Source organism: Lepus europaeus, chromosome 5, assembly GCF_033115175.1.
Source record: "Lepus europaeus isolate LE1 chromosome 5, mLepTim1.pri, whole genome shotgun sequence".
In the NCBI taxonomy this organism is placed as follows: domain Eukaryota; kingdom Metazoa; phylum Chordata; class Mammalia; order Lagomorpha; family Leporidae; genus Lepus; species Lepus europaeus.
Window position 1 is genome coordinate 134,140,067 of NC_084831.1, and position 15,736 is coordinate 134,155,802.

Sequence of the window (15,736 nt, forward strand, 5' to 3'; positions counted from 1 at the left end):
CACCTCAGAAGACATGTCTGAAGGCTGAGGCTCAGTTCTAGTTTTACAAACTGAAGTACTGCCAGCCCTGCTCCACCGGACACTAGAAACATTCTAGAAGGAGAATCACAGCCAAGTATTCCTCCTCTGACACAATGCTTCGCAGAGCTGTTCTGAGATAGAGGCCCTCGGGGAGCAAGGGCAGAAAACCTTCTCCTGTGTCTGCAGTATTAAAGCACCTGAGCCTCAGGATGTGAGGAAGGAGTCCTTGCCGAGTGATCGGCTGACACAGCTTCTAGTTCTCACCTGCAGATTTTTGGGGCAGCCTCACTTAAGTCACTGTGAGGATTCAGTTAAATAATGCCTGCAAAACTCTTGGTCAAGGCTGGCACTGCTGCTCAACAGGCTAATCCTCCGCCTTGAGGTGCCGGCACACCGGGTTCTAGTCCCAGTCGGGGCGCCGGATTCTATCCCGGTTGCCCCTCTTCCAGGCCAGCTCTCTGCTATGGCCCGGGAAGGCAGTGGAGGATGGCCCAATTCCTTGGGCCCTGCACCCGCCTGGGAGACCAGGAGAAGCACCTGAGGCTGGTCGCAGCGCGCCGGCCTCAGCGGCCATTGGAGGGGTGAATCAACAGAAAAGGAAGACCTTTCTCTGTGTGTGTCTCTCTCTCTCACTGTCCACTCTGCCTGTCAAAAAAACCAAACCAAACCAAAACAAAACAAACCAAAATAAACCTCTTGGTCAAGATGGCAACCGAAAGGGTCAGGATCCAAACTCCGATGTGTTTGAGGCCAAAGTTCATGTTCGTGAGTTCACAGGAAGCAGAAAAATGGCTTTGGAATTGTTTGTCAACTCTGCTCAGTTCTCTGGCCAGGCTTTCCCTCTGTTGTCTGTATTCTCCATCAAGTCCAGGGCCGTTGGACAGGCAGAATGACTGAGGTTGGAACTGCTTTTGCTTGTGAACTCCTCTGTGGAGTTCTAATCTCTCCTTCTGCTGCCTGTTGGTCTTGATCCAAACTGCTAGCAATATAGGGAGTAAAGATGAGTCAAATGTGGAACATGGTAGAAGGGAGAGCACCATCTTGGTGAAAAAACAAACTCTCAAAATAATAAAATAGATGAGTGAGCCAATTATGATGGTCTTTTTCTTCCAACTCCCACAAACAGATGTATTTCAAAGGCCACTAGCTGGTCTACAACCCTAATGTAGAGATGGACCAAGACGAGTTCCTCATCCTGACCAGTGGCTAATCTCCTGTGTTGGGAAGACGATGTGGCAAAGGCTCTTTAATTCCTCCAGATTTCTTCTCCTCTGTCTTAAGCTGGACAAGGCCTTAAGGTATACCCACAGTATTTCAATTTTGCAGAACAAGGCTTTGACTTTCGTTAATACTACTTTCCCCACAATAATTATCTGAGGTGCTATTGGGCATTTGTAATATAGTCCACAGAGTTCACAGTGCTCATTATCTTTCTATAATTATTCACCAGAATTCACCCTGTGCCTGGTGCTCCATGTGATCCAGAATCTTGTTCCAGAGGACTAGGACTGACAAGCAGATGCGAAGACAGATTGTGGAGATGCAGTGGACTTGTACCAAAGACAGAGCAGAAGAGAAATAGGGGATTGGATGGGGAGCACGGGGCAGTGAAGTGACAAGAAGCAGAGACACACCCACATAGGGGGCAAGTTTACCCCAACCAAGAGGCTTTTAAAGTTCTGGATTTTCCTCCTGAATCTGAACGGAATAATTCCTTCCCAATCCCACCCTTTCTGCTGATACACATACCTACTTTTATGAAAACGGGGATAATAATCCCTACCATGACAATATTATGAGAAGAATGAAGAGATGCTACATGTCACATGCCTGACAGAGCCTGGCACAAAGTATGATATTAAAAGGCAAGAGAAGGCATAGTTGTTATTTTAATATGACCATAAATAGCTATAATTTAATAGAAAGGGAAGCTATATTCTAGTCTTCAAAAATCACTTTCTATAATCACTGGGTTCTCTCAGAAAGCAGATGTCAGAAAATTAAAAAAAAAAAATTCAAGGCTCTTTTTCCCTGAAGAAGCCTTCCTTCTTTGACAATTATGACCCATACCGACTTTCCTTCCTGTGGCATGTTGATGTCACCATCACACATTTCACCTAATGTGTGTTGTCCCTGAGTAATCTCATGGTACCATGGTGTGAGCTTTTGGAAGGCAAACACTGCACCACGTACTACTCAGCCTCCTGCCACAATAGTGTGCACATGAACAGCCTCTTTGAACAGAATGGGGTGGAATGCACACTGCAGCTAGGTAAGAGTCTGCTGTCTTCTGTACATCCAGGATTTTATTTTTTTAAGAATTATTTATTTATTAGAAAGGCAGAGTGAAAGAGAGAGAGAGAGAGAATCTTCCAGGGTCCTGTTCACTCCCCAATTCACCACATGGCTAAAGCTGGGCCAGGCCAAAGCCAGGAGCTAGGAACTCCATCCAGGTCTCCCATGTGGTGGCAGGGCCCAAGTACCCAGGTGCACTAGTAGGGAGCTTGATCAGAAGTGGAACAGCCAGGACCTGAACTGGTACTGGACATAGGATGCTGGTGTTGCATGCTATACCATAACACCTGCCCCCAACCACATGCATGTTTTAAGTCTGCTAGTCTGTCTTCCAGATTTTAAGATGGTAAACCACAAATGAGCTGTTGAGCAGCTGACCTGGATAGAAAGCCTAAGTAAAGGACAAAGGGAGAACACCTATCCTAAATATATATACATATTCCTGACCCATTTTGGAAAAATGCAGATGGTAGAAGCTACCCTACAGGCCTCTGAGTAGATACAGATGATCTTGTGAGATGTATTTGTGTGCTGGGAGAAATTTACAGCCATGTAGGCTTGATCATGGCAGTTCGTGAGAGTCAATCATCACAGTGCTTATTAACTAGGACATCTAATGCTACCTCAGTGTCTATTAACATGTATGTAATGTACACTTGATATCTAGAGGTTGTGATGAAATTACGTCTCTCTTGTTTTTGATCCTTGGTGTGGTTTTAAATGCATGAGTCTCACTTTGCACAGAGCAGTCATAGTAGCAGTGAAAAATGATCTTTATCAGGGACTTAGCATTTGCCAGACACTGTGCCAGGCACCAAATAAACATTAACTTTTTAATCACCAATGTAATCCTATGAAATAGTTCATATAGTCAGTTTCCCATAACCATCATCATTTTATGTATGAGAAAACCCAGGTATAGAGACGTTAAGTGCTTCCCCTAAGGACACACAGCCAGTAATGTACATACATGAGGGATCTGCAACAGTTACAGAAAATACTTACTTTGAAAAAACTATGCATGGATTTGAAAATTCTTTGCAACAAAACAAAGTTATCTTTTAATTCTCCCTTTCCACAGAGTTTTTGAAGTACCTACGTTAATTCTCACAATTCTAGGAAGTTGCTTTGTTGATAAAAACTGAAGACTCAAGAGTTGATGGGAGTTGCCGAAAGGTTGTAGTGGAACTGCATTGTGAGGGTTGTTCTGTTTGACTCCAAAGTTCATAAACTTTCCATTACTTCAAGATGCCTCAAATAACTGCCCCTACCCCCAATCCCCACAACACACACAGAGGAAAGTGTCCCAACACTGTGGAAATATCTTATCGATTGGGAAGATTATGTCTGGCAGGTACCCAGACAGAAGCAACTCTTCCACTTGGAGGAGTGAACTTTTGCCATTCTTGCAAGAACAGATAGCAGCCATTTTTGCAAAGCTCAAGTTCCCCCAGACAATTGATTCCTGGTACTTAGCAGAGTGACCTAGATGGAAAATTGGCAAGAATCCTAGATCTGCCTGCCGTACCTTGTTCTCCCACACTCTGCCTTCTTGCCCTCCAAAGTCATTCTTACATGGATATGATGACTTCCTTTAGTTCAGCACTCACTATGGCTTTATCCAAGAACAAAAATAACATTTCATATCCACCTGCAGCCTTATGACATTAGATTCACTGTCTTGGGTTCTGCCTTTAACATGCACTATAATGAATAAGAGGCCTCACAATGCCTCGGAGCCACGTCTCACCTATACAATGGAGACAATAGTTAATACCTGCCTCCTTCACTGTTGTAAAGACCAAAGAAGATTAGGCTATCAGTCACTCATTGGTAGAGACGGTATGTGTTCATCTTCATGCTCCTTGAATCTAGCAAAATTTGTGATATTAAGCATTTAGTAGTGAAGAAATGAGCAAATGAATTTGTGAGGGTGTAATTCTTTATACACTATAAATTAGGAATAAGATCATATAATTTGTATTTAGGTAGTGACTTCATTTATTTATCAAGTTGCTGCATTTTTTGACCTTAATTCCTAATCTATGATGTAAGGAGATTGCTGTAGATGATACCAGAGTCCCCTCCCAATGCTGGGATGTTTGCCTTCTGCTATGCTCTGCCTAACTTTTGAACTCCCAGTGCATTCTCTGCCAGCTTGGATTCTTATGTGTGTTTTTTAACCCTTGAATTTTAAAGAAATTTTTGAGTTATAGAAAGATAATGCACAAATTCATATGTACTCTTCATCCAGCTTCCCCTGATGTAATCTTTAATAATTATGGTGTATTTATGAACACTAAGAAACTAACATTGGCACAGTGCTAAACTCAGACTTTATTTGGATTTTACCAGCTTTCCACTAATGTCATTTTTATGTTCCAGGATCCAAATCAAGATATTGTTTAGTAGTCAGTCCTTATGAACTTTTAAATAAAGAGTTCACCATGTTTTAACAGTTTATGGAGACACAGGATTATTAGGAGATTGAAAACTGAATACCAAGAATTCTTCCTGCAGTAACTCAGTGTACCAGCCACCCTCTGCGACTTAGGAATCTCAGGAAATGTGAGACCCTCCTCCATACAATGAGCTGGTATGTAGACAGCAATACTGAGCCTCATTTTATAGGCACTGGAATGTTGAGCATCAAAGGAATGAGAAAAATGTTTTCCCCATAAGAAATTATGCAGACTTTCCCGTTGATGTTGATGGGGATACTGGTGAGCTATGGACTGCCTCACTCAACTAATTAGACTGAGTTAGTCTCTTGCGATATATATTTGAGGGGCTCACTTTGTTCCAGGTCTGTTGTAGGCACTGAGGAGACTATGATCATGAGACAAAGTCTCTGTGTTCGTGAAGCTTCTGTTTTCATCAGGTAAACAATGGACAACACATATCACTAGTGACAAGCGCATCACAGGACACAAGGTGTGTTGGGGGATTAATGTGGGAAGTGTTGGTGGGGTCTGTGTGTACTAAACACTCAGAACCAGGATGACTGTTGTGTGCTGGATAGAATGTTGGACCTAATTATGGTCAGATTAAGGAAAACTGAGCTCCTCCCCAACATGGACCTTGATGCTGACATGGCTCTGTGGGAAATATCTCCTTTCTCCTCTTCTCCATCATGAGCTCAGGGATTCAGCTCTGATATTAACTGCCACTTCGAGGGGGAAGTGTTCTTTGACACACAAGAGGAAAACGAAGAGATGACATGGAGAACACTCTTCCTCTGAATGAGGACTGCGGGTAAAACTGGTTGCCCAAGTCCCAGATGCAGTAAATCTTTCTTGCCTGCCTGTTGATAGGGTGTGATGTGCCATGCTCCTGTTCTAGACTGCAATTTACTTTAAAATTCTCTCCTACTTTCTCCTATAAGCGTCACAGTAATTACCCTTTAGCAGTTGATAAGATGAGCAACACCCATTCTTTTTCCTTTCTTTTTCTTCCAGAATGAAGAACTGAATACCACAGACACAGAGCTAAGAGACAACACAAGCAGGAGCTGTGAATCCAAGGTTCCTGATTGCAAGCCCGGGGCACCTTCCATCACATGACACATAGCTTATCCTCACTAGAACATCTCAGCTTTCTCTCGTCCCACAGAGGACCTGGTGCACAACCACCTTTTCCAACCCAAGTTAGAGAACATCCCCTGAGCACACTCTGAGATGGCAAGATACCAGGGGACCCAGATGAAATCTACTGGCTGTAGTTAGTGACAGAGGCCATATCCATACTTTAGAATGGGACCTGAAATGTGGTTTTCAGCAGAGAAACCAGGACAAACCGCAGCATCACGAGCCACTCAGCCAGGATGGCACCTCCTTCTAAAGACAGTGCCCCCCGAGCAGACCTCTTTGGCTGATCCTGTGTCTGCGCTCAAGTCTGTTCAGCGTCCCTCCCCTCTCTTTAAACAAACTTGAAGCTAATTTTGTTACACAAGGCAGCCAGGTTGCATAGCAGTGTGACCAACTCTTCCCCCTGAACAGATTAAGAGCCTGAAGCCAGTGGGAAGATGTAATTGCTCCTCAGCCTGTGAGAAATTTCTTTCCTTCCAGATTTTTCTGCAAGACGGGAGTCTGAACTCAAAGTCATAATTATCTAAAAAACATGTTCCTGGTAATTGGTATCAGTCCCCAGGCAGCTGAGTCCTAGCGTAAAGAACTTGTCTAGCTTGTTTGTGAGTGCCCAACCCTCTGATCAGTGAGAGAAAAGGAGAAACAGAGCGGAGGGAGGAAGAGAAAAGTCCCTCAACCCTGTCCACCAAAGATGCAGAGGCAGGGAGGTGGAAGAGACTCTTATCCGTCAGCCTCTCACTTGGCTCCCCATAGGCCAAAAACATCACGTAATTTCACCTTCCTGTTTTGCGTTTTCTTCAAGTAGTTTGGGAATATATGATAACTCAACCACTGGTTGTCCAGTGTAAAGCTAAACATCATTTGATGTGAACAAGGGACACCAGCGCGCTTGAGAAAGCCAAGCACAATTTCAGGGATGAACTGCAGTTCTGTGGAGCCCGCAGTGATCACGCTGTGTGACCCTTCATTTTGCCGAAGAGGTGGGAGCTTGGAGAGCTCAGTGTCTGGGCAAGGTCACCCGTGTGTCATTAGCACCAGCAGCAAACCCAGGCTCCCTGACTCAGAGGCCAGAGCTCTTCCTCCGGGACTGGAGGAGTCACTGCAGAGTGTATTTCACTGTGGCTCTTCTGAGGGCTGTTAGAAGGTCCTGTGAGCACATGAAGGTTCCTCTGAGACAGGAGAACCAGAGGGAGAGTTGTAACTTGGTTGTTTCCATCCTGCATGCGAGACAATGGGCTGGCTGTGGGGAGTCTGGACACTCTCCTCAAGGGAATCTGGTCTGTGCACCAGCCATTTGTCAGATGGGGTTTGAGATCACTAAATTGGCTTGCCACAGGCAGCAAGGGTAGATGAAGATGGCCCAGAAAAGGCTGTCCAGGCAGCCCACTGCCTCAGTTCTCCCACTCCCGGCTGCCCGTGGGACCCCTCTCCCTACCCAACCTACAAACTGGCACAGTCCCTCCGCAGTCAGGAAGTCACGCTTGTCTCCGTCCCTTTAGGGCTAGGTTTCTGCCGTGCTCTTGAAACTCCCACCCTCTCCCAGGACCAAGGGCTCTGGCACACATGGGGACTGTGGCCTGGCTCTCCCATCACAGAATCAGCTGCTGAGCTGGGGCCCAGGTTGGGTTATGGCAGCCAGCTCTCATAAGCCCATCCCAGTTGCTTAACACCCACTCTTAGGAGCAACCAAATCCCTGTTTTCCAGTGGAGGGAATGCTGATCTCTACCACAGGCTCTCTGCTTATAGGTTTTATAAAATAACATATAGATAGGGTTTGAGCACGAGATGAGATAATCCAGGTAAAGTACTTAGCTTAGTGGCTGCTCAGGGTAAGCACTTGATCAATGGCAGCTATATCATTGCTTAGAGACCCCCTCTCTGGCCTGGCTCCTTCACCTGTCAGGATCTTTTCTCCTTGAACTTCCTGCCATTGTTTTGTCATTTGGCTGTGTGACCCTAGGCTTACGCCTGACAACTCCAAAGCCCCACTCCACCAAGTGCTGCTCTACCAAGGGCCTGCTGGAACCCTTCACAGGACCCTGGTGTTTTTCTGCATATATAGTCCACCAGCTGGGCCTCCTCCTCACCGTGCATGCTTCCCTCCCTCAGGGTCAGCCTTTACCCTTTCACCCAGCACCGCTGCAGTCCAGCCCCACTGAGGCTGCTGTGAATAAACCAGCCTAGCTCTCAGTGGCTCCTGAGCCAGTCCTGGGGCTGGGCCCTCCTGGAAGAAGCACAAGTCCGTGCCATTAAGGCAGAGTGCAGTCACGCAAAGGCAGCACCTCTCTCTAAACACTTTAAGGAAACTGGTTTCCAGCAACAGAGGCCACTTTAAATTCCAGCAGAGAGAAGGACCTCGGGTATCATAATCAAGAGGGCACATTTCATCAAGCCAGCAGAGAACTGTTCAATTACACTTCCCTTTGCTTCAATTTCTTTTTCTTCTCTTCCCCAGTCACTGGCTCTAAATCAATATCCCTCACACTATCTATTCTGAGGGCCCAGTTGTTTGCTTTCCCCACACTATAGTGTACTGATACTTGTGTAAAACAGCAGAAATAAATTGCTACAGAATAAAAATGTCATTCGATTGTCACAGCAATGTGAAATTGCTGTAATTTCTTCAATATTTTCCATTTCTACACTTAATCAGTTCGCAGACCCACACCATCCCCTGGGCCACACTGAGAGTATCGCTGCTTCTGGAAGGAACGGAACCCCAAAAGGGTCCATCTGGCTCGGACGCCCTCCCTGCTTGGACATTTGTCCTGTGATATTTGTCCACTCCGCAGTAGCTCTGCCCCACCCAGAGCATGCAATGGCAAGCTGGGGGTGTGGTTTGCATAAGCTTTAGGTCGTTTTGTTCCCCAAGAGTCCAGCAGCCCTCAGGGTAAGGCAGTGCAGCAATGTCCCCAGCCCAAGTGTGGCAGCAGCCCCTTACCATTCCATGCCAGCCCTGTTGATCTCCTCCCACCAGCACTCGGTGGGCTCCCCGAGGCTCTGGGGTGTGGGCATGCAGGCGTAGTTCCATTGTCTGTCAGAGCCTTCCTTCTTGCTGAAGATGCTCCTGACGGCCACCACCACCTGCCCATGAGGACACTGGTAGCTGAAGCCCTGCCGATGCAGATTCACCCACCCATCATCGCTGTAGTCATGGTACTGCTGGTACGGGTATCCATAGTAGTCGCCATACTGGCCCCAGGCCATGGTGACCAATGGCAAAAGTGCCCACAGGAGAGAGAAGTCCATGCTGCCTGGGCTCCTGGCAAAAAAATGTCACCCTAGGTTTGCTGGGCTGACTTTTATACAGCTGCCACTGACATGTGGCTTCCAGATATTGGGGGAAAGGATCCAACTGCAGTGTGTCATCGCTGAAGCAGAAGTTTTCCACGCTGAGAAATTGGCCATAAGTACATTCGACTTGTTTTAAGGTGGAATTTTAGGACTATGCAAGGAACATGTACGTTAGAGAAACTCCCTGGAGAAAGAACAACTTTGCAGATAGTTTATAAAAGCCAACTGCTTCACACTCACTAGAATCATTGACCTGAAAAAGCCTGGTGAGGAGCACGTTTGTCACTTGTCTCTCAGCACCTCGCACCGCTCTGTCCTGCACTTCCAGAATTTTGTAAATCCCAGACAGTGACCTCAAAACACCAAAATAATTGGATGGAGAGACAAGAGTCATTTAGATTTCCACATGGCTGAATGCCTGGTTTCTTTTTCCAATGTCTTTGAACCCTTGAGTATGAGCTACTCTTGAGAATTCCTATGGTGCATATGTTTGTATGGGTAGATTAGTGAAGCATTATCTAAATGTAAGCCTCTTCCCAAGATGCTGATATTGGACTCAGCCACATCTAGAAACCATGCTCTGTTCTCAATATGTAAAGAAGTTAATCTGCATAACCCACATTTTATCCTTGTTTTTTTTTCTTTCATATTGAGTTTTCTTTTCATTAAAGCACAAAGTACATTAACCAAATGGATGTTTCAAGATATTTAGTGTACAGTCATGTAACCAGCATGATAATCAAGTCAAAACAATTGCATCAATCCAAAAATATCTCCTAATACCCCCTTGTAGTCAAATCCTCACTGCCACTGGTAACCACAGGTCTACTTTCTGTTAAATGAATAGAATTCTTCCATATGTAGCCTTTGAGTCTTTCACTTAGCATAATGCTTCTGAGATTCATCTGTGTTGCTGTGTGTGTCAGTAGTTTGTTCCCTTTCACTGCTGAGAAGCAGTCCATAGTATGGAATATCTAGCAGTTGGAGAACATTTGAGATTTCCAATTTTTGCAAATTAATCATGTATAAGTAATTATGTAAAAGTAATTACGAATAAAATTCATGGAAAAATCGTAAGTCTACTTTGGTGCAAGCGCTTTCGGAAATCCAGTCATAGTTTTTTAAAACATGCATTTTTGATGAACTTTTGAAGCCCCATAATGGAACACTACTTGGCCATAAAAGAATGAAATTTTGTCTTTGGCATCAAAATCAATGAAATTGGAGACCATTATGCTTCAAAAAAAGACAAACACTATATATTTTGTCTGATTAACTGCAACTAATATAAAGAGTACAAAAATCAGTGTGTCCAGATAGACTGACATCTTATTATTTGATTGCTGTCTATAACCTTTGCCTATACCCTTGGATAACAGTTGTGTCTCTGCTTTTGACTTGTAGATTTCTTTGTTTAGAGGAGCATGGAGCCTTTGATGTGCTTATAAAGCAAACTGAAAATATGTTATCACAAAAAATTAAAAGGAAAAAAGGAAAGAAAGAAAAAAAGAAGGAGGGAGCAAGGGAAGGAGGATACTATTGTTGTATCCTTAGAATCCTACCTATGAAATTCACAAAATCTGTTCTCTGTATTAGTAAATAAAAATGTCATAAAAATTAAAATTTAAATTTAAAAAAGTGCAAAAAAGAAACTTCTTAATTGACTTGCAGAGCAGTTGTACTCTTGTTCATCCCTCCAAGGAACTTGCCATTTATTCTTTTGTATTTAAGTCATTCTAACAGGTTCTGTGGTGGTATTTCAGTTTGACTCTCATTTTCAATTTCCCAGTGAATGTCTTTTCATGTGTTTATCCACTGTGGTAAGCATTCTTCAAATCTTTTGAATCCTTTGGGTGTGTCTTAGGCATGATATTTCCCATTTGTCCTCATGGTCAACCTGAAGAAAGTCTCTTAAAATTGTGATTGTTCATCAATTAGATTAGAAGTCCCCCAAGAAATTTTTTAAAATACAGACTCCTGGGGGCCGGCGTTGTGGCACAGTAGGTTAATCCTCTGCCTGCGGCACCGGCATCCAATATGGTCACCAGTTTGAGTCCCAGCTGCTCCTCTTCCCATCCAGCTCTCTGCTATGGTCTGGAGAAGCAGTAGAGGATGGCCCAAGTCCATGGGCCCCTGCACCCATGTGGGAGACCTGGAAGAAGCTCCTGGCTCCTGGCTTTGGATAGGCACAGCTCTGGCCGTTGCATCCATTTGGGGAGTGAACCAGTAGATGGAAGACCTTTCTCTCTGTATCTCCCTCTCACTGTCTGTAACTCTACCTCTCAAATGAATAAATAAATAAATACAATAATAAAATAAAATAAAATACAGACTCCTGAGCCCTACAGTAGATCTACTAAGTCATAACCTCACAGGGGTGTCCAGGTATCTATATCACAAAGAAATGCTTTCCAGTTGACTCTTATTAATACCAGTGTTTAGGAAGGAGTTGCCTAAAGGCATGTGGAGCCAGGGGAAAATCACACTGTGAATCCAGACTCTGCCCAGCCTGCAACACATTACCAGACAGGCTCTCAGGACAGATTAAACATCAAGATAGTCTTGAAGAGAGCCACACATGGGCAGAAAGCAACTGTGTGCATCTGTGCAATTGCTCTGATGACCCAGGTTGAAGAAGTGAAAATCTGAAGAGCTAATTAAGCTTATGTCTTGTATTTGGCACTCTCTTTCCCCACGACTTCTTTCCCTAAGTAACTGCTCAGTGCTGACAGCTGGAGTTCTCCTCATTTAGTGACCACTGTGATTTAGAATATGCTGAAGCAATCATTATCAGTCTGTTTAGCACTTAAATATTACCTGGGAAGATTTAGGAAATGTCCAATATTGAGCAATCCCTAGACCAATCAGATCAGAAATTTCCGACAAGGGCCCAGACAATAGTGTCCTTTAAAACCTTCCCATATAATTTTCATATGCAGTCAGAACTGACAACCACTACTTTGGAGGGTTTGTTTTCCAGTTTATCATCCTGACGCTTGTATTCTGCATTCTTGGTGTGACTTATACACAATCTTACATCTTAAAGAAGACACTGCAAATCCTTGTAAACATTCATATTTATTATGTATTTATTTTCCAACAATTTCCAGAGTCTGCCTGGTCCTCACTCTGCATACTTCTCTCTCTTACAGCTAGAGTTGCCGTGGTTGGACTCCCTGTTATCTACAAAAATACCTTTATGCTTTAGGCCAGTTTGAGCGTAGACTCCTGTTTCTTGGAGCTCAAATTACCTAATTCATGCAAGGTTTCAGGGGTTCCAGGAACTGTTGGGGCCTTTGGGAGAGTTGTGGGAGGCTCACAGAATGGTTTCCATAAGCAGGCATTAGGGCCATAAGTTCAATGTATTTACTACCTACCATATGTTTTTAACTAGATTATCGTGTTATCTTACTCATAATGTGTATTGGCGACAAATTATTTGGATTCATTTGTGAGGAAACTGGTCAGGGAATATTTTGGCCCACATTCCTAGTGGTGGAATGATATTACCCCAGGTATTTGGACAGCTATTCTGCAATTTTTCCATCATTTTATCAAAACTGCAGTTAGCAATTATAAATTGACATTCAGAAATAATTGCCAAATAACATATTTATGAAGTTATCTATATGAGCTCACAAGAAACGAATTTGCTCTATGGATTGCTGCTCTCAATGTATACTCTATAGGCCATGGTGACCTAGTGGTTAGACCTAGTTAGAGCAGTGGTTTTCAGAGGGTAATTCTAGGATCAGCATCACATGGAAGCTTGTGAGAAATGCAAACTCTCTGGTCCCACGCAGCCCCACTGAATCAGACACTCTAAGAATAGAGCATGGAGACATGTGTGCTAAGCTCTCCAGGTGACCTGATGCATGCTGAAGTGAGGAGCAGTTCAGAGGAAACTTCAGAACATGCTGCTTAAATTGCAGAGCTTATTTCATAAGGAGTAACGTTATGGTACCGAAGCTTATCTGCCCCAAGTCATTCATTTTGACTCCAGAGTTTACACTTACAGCCATTGGGCAGATCATCTCCAAGTAGCTCACAGATGTGTTGGCAAGACTCAGCCACTAAGCATTTGAAACCATGAACTCCTTCTCCCTCCTCCTCCTCTTCTTCTTTCTCTTTTTCCTTCTTTTTTTCCTCCTCTTCCTTCTACTTCTTTCCCATTTCCTTCTCCTTCCACCTCCTCTCCATACTCCTTCCCCTTCTTTGGCTTCATGGAGACTGAATTAACCATTCAAGATAAAATAGGCTAATCCTCCACCTTCAGCACCGACACCCAGGGTTCTAGTCCTGGTTGCTCCTCTTCCAGGACAGCTCTCTGCTGTGGCCCGGGAGTGCAGTGGAGGATGGCCCAAGTGCTTGGGCCCTGCACCCTCATGGGAGACCAGGAGAGGCACCTGGCTCCTGGCTTCGGATCAGCGTGGTGTGCTGGCCGCAGTGCACTGGCTGCAGCGGCCATTGTGGGGTGAACCAATGGAGAAAGGAAGACCTTTCTCTCTGTCTCTCTCTCACTGTCCACTCTGCTTGTCAAAAAAAAAAAGATAAAAACTATGACTTTCAGTTTATTCACAGAGTTGTACTACATCACTACAATTAATTTTAGAACATTTTCATCACCCAACAAGAACCCTGTACCCATTTTCAATCAATATACATTTACAGTTAAACCATTAGCCCTAGTTAAAAACTACACACTTCTTCCTGTAACTGCAAGTTTATCTATTCTGGACATTTGAAATAAATAGAATCATTCAATATGTGACCTCTCATGATTTATTGCTTTTATTTAGTATAATGTTTTCAAGGTTCATCCATGTTGTAGCATATATCCATATATCATTTCTTTTTATTGCCAAATAATATTCTACCATGTGGATATACTACATTTTGTTGAACCATTAAAAAGTTGATGGGCATTTGCAAGGTTTCCACTTTTTAGCTATTATGAACATTCATATCCAAGGTTTTGTTGGACGTATACTTTCATTTGTTTTGGATAAATATCCAGGACTGCAATTGCTGAGCTATATAGTAACTCTGTTTAATCTTTTAAGGAATTTTTAGCATGTTTTCTAAAATTACAGCACCATTTTACATTTCCACCAGCAGTGTATGAAGGTTCCAATTTTGCTACATCCTCACCAACAATTATTATTAGTCCTGAGACCTGAAAACTTGACAAACCCATAGCCACTCTGATGACGCTTTGGGGGACATGGATGTACTCATATCTGGAAAGTTCCTCAAACAATCCATTGGTGAAATATTCTGAGTATTCCACATTAGCCTGATCTCAATGGGTAACCCCCAGAATAACCCTCGAATCAGCTCATCCCTCAGAGATACTTTTATACTCTCTGGATTGGCATTTATCTTGTAGGTTAGAAAGGAAGAGTGTAGACCCATGGAATTGCCCTAGAGAGAACTGAATCCACAGAAGCATTAAAGTCCATGGACAAGGTGTTGTGAAAGCGGAGGACATGGTTCATCCTACTTCCTGCATGAAGTTGCTAGTCCCAGATGAGTATACGCTTAGCCTGAACTATTGGTTGGGAATTATTGGATGGTTCCTGCTGTACACATTATTTTTCCTTTTTCATTCTGGTGTCTGGTCAGGATTTTTCTGTGACTCCGTGGGACTGGAGTGCAGGGTCTTTAGATAGATGCTATAAGTAATTCATGGCAAGTTCCTGCTGAATCATCCATGTTCTCCCTCCAGAAAGGATATTTGCCGGTTTTCCCACTCAGCTGTGGGAGGTCTTGAATGGCCAGAGTGAGCCAGATTGTCCTTCCCATCCTCAATGTTGCCACCATTTGCACAACCTTTCGATTTCCTAAGGTTTTTTGAAGTGGACACCCCTCAGCCATTTGGTTACCCTGAGGCAACCACTGAGGTTAAACATGCTTATACTGTAGGCAATAGGAGAAAGGAAGAGAGCCAATGTTGAGGAAAGAAAAGGAAGGAGATTAGCAATGGTACATAAGGTGTGCCTATGTAGATACTCTACTATGTGCTTCACTGTGACAATCAATTGACCCTCAGTTTTGTTTTTTTTTTGTTGTTGTTGTTTTTGTTTTTGGTTTGGGAGAAAGAAATTTAGAGATAATTGGTTACAATCTTGAAACTCCCAGCTAGTACAAGACACAAAGGGGACTTAGGTTCATCTATTTGTTTCTCTTGGTGAGGAGATTGCATTTCCCCAGACACTAAATGATCACAGCAGGCCCTCAGAACAATGACAGATGGTCTTGATGAGCACAGGGCCTCTGGAACTGAAGCGTCTGAATCAGAATCCTGATTCTGTGAGGCAGACAAAGGACCTTCAACCAGGTGTCCTCGGCCTCAGCACTATGGACGGTTTGGGTCAGATACTTGTTGTTGCAGGCTTTCCTGTATATTGTAGAATTTTTTTTTTGACAGGCAGAGTGGACAGTGAGAGAGAGACAGAGAGAAAGGTCTTCCTTTTGCCGTTAGTTCACCCTCCAATGGCCTCCGCGGTTGGCATGCTGTGGCCGGCGCACCGCGCTG

General features: G+C 43.8%; 1 protein-coding gene across 2 annotated transcripts in view; it reads right to left on the bottom strand.

Annotated features, from left to right (window-relative positions):
• The window catches only part of DPT (dermatopontin), a 33,200-nt gene extending 24,009 nt beyond the window's left edge, over positions 1–9,191 (bottom strand). The window contains exon 1 of one of the 2 annotated variants that reach the window (XM_062192711.1): positions 8,846–9,187. In XM_062192711.1, coding sequence (XP_062048695.1) covers positions 8,846–9,153 — 308 coding nt within the window. In that variant the 5' untranslated portion in view covers positions 9,154–9,187. Of the gene's footprint in view, positions 1–8,845 lie in introns of both variants that reach the window. The other variant, XM_062192710.1, reaches the window with a different exon arrangement.
• Positions 9,192–15,736: the final 6,545 nt, after the last annotated feature.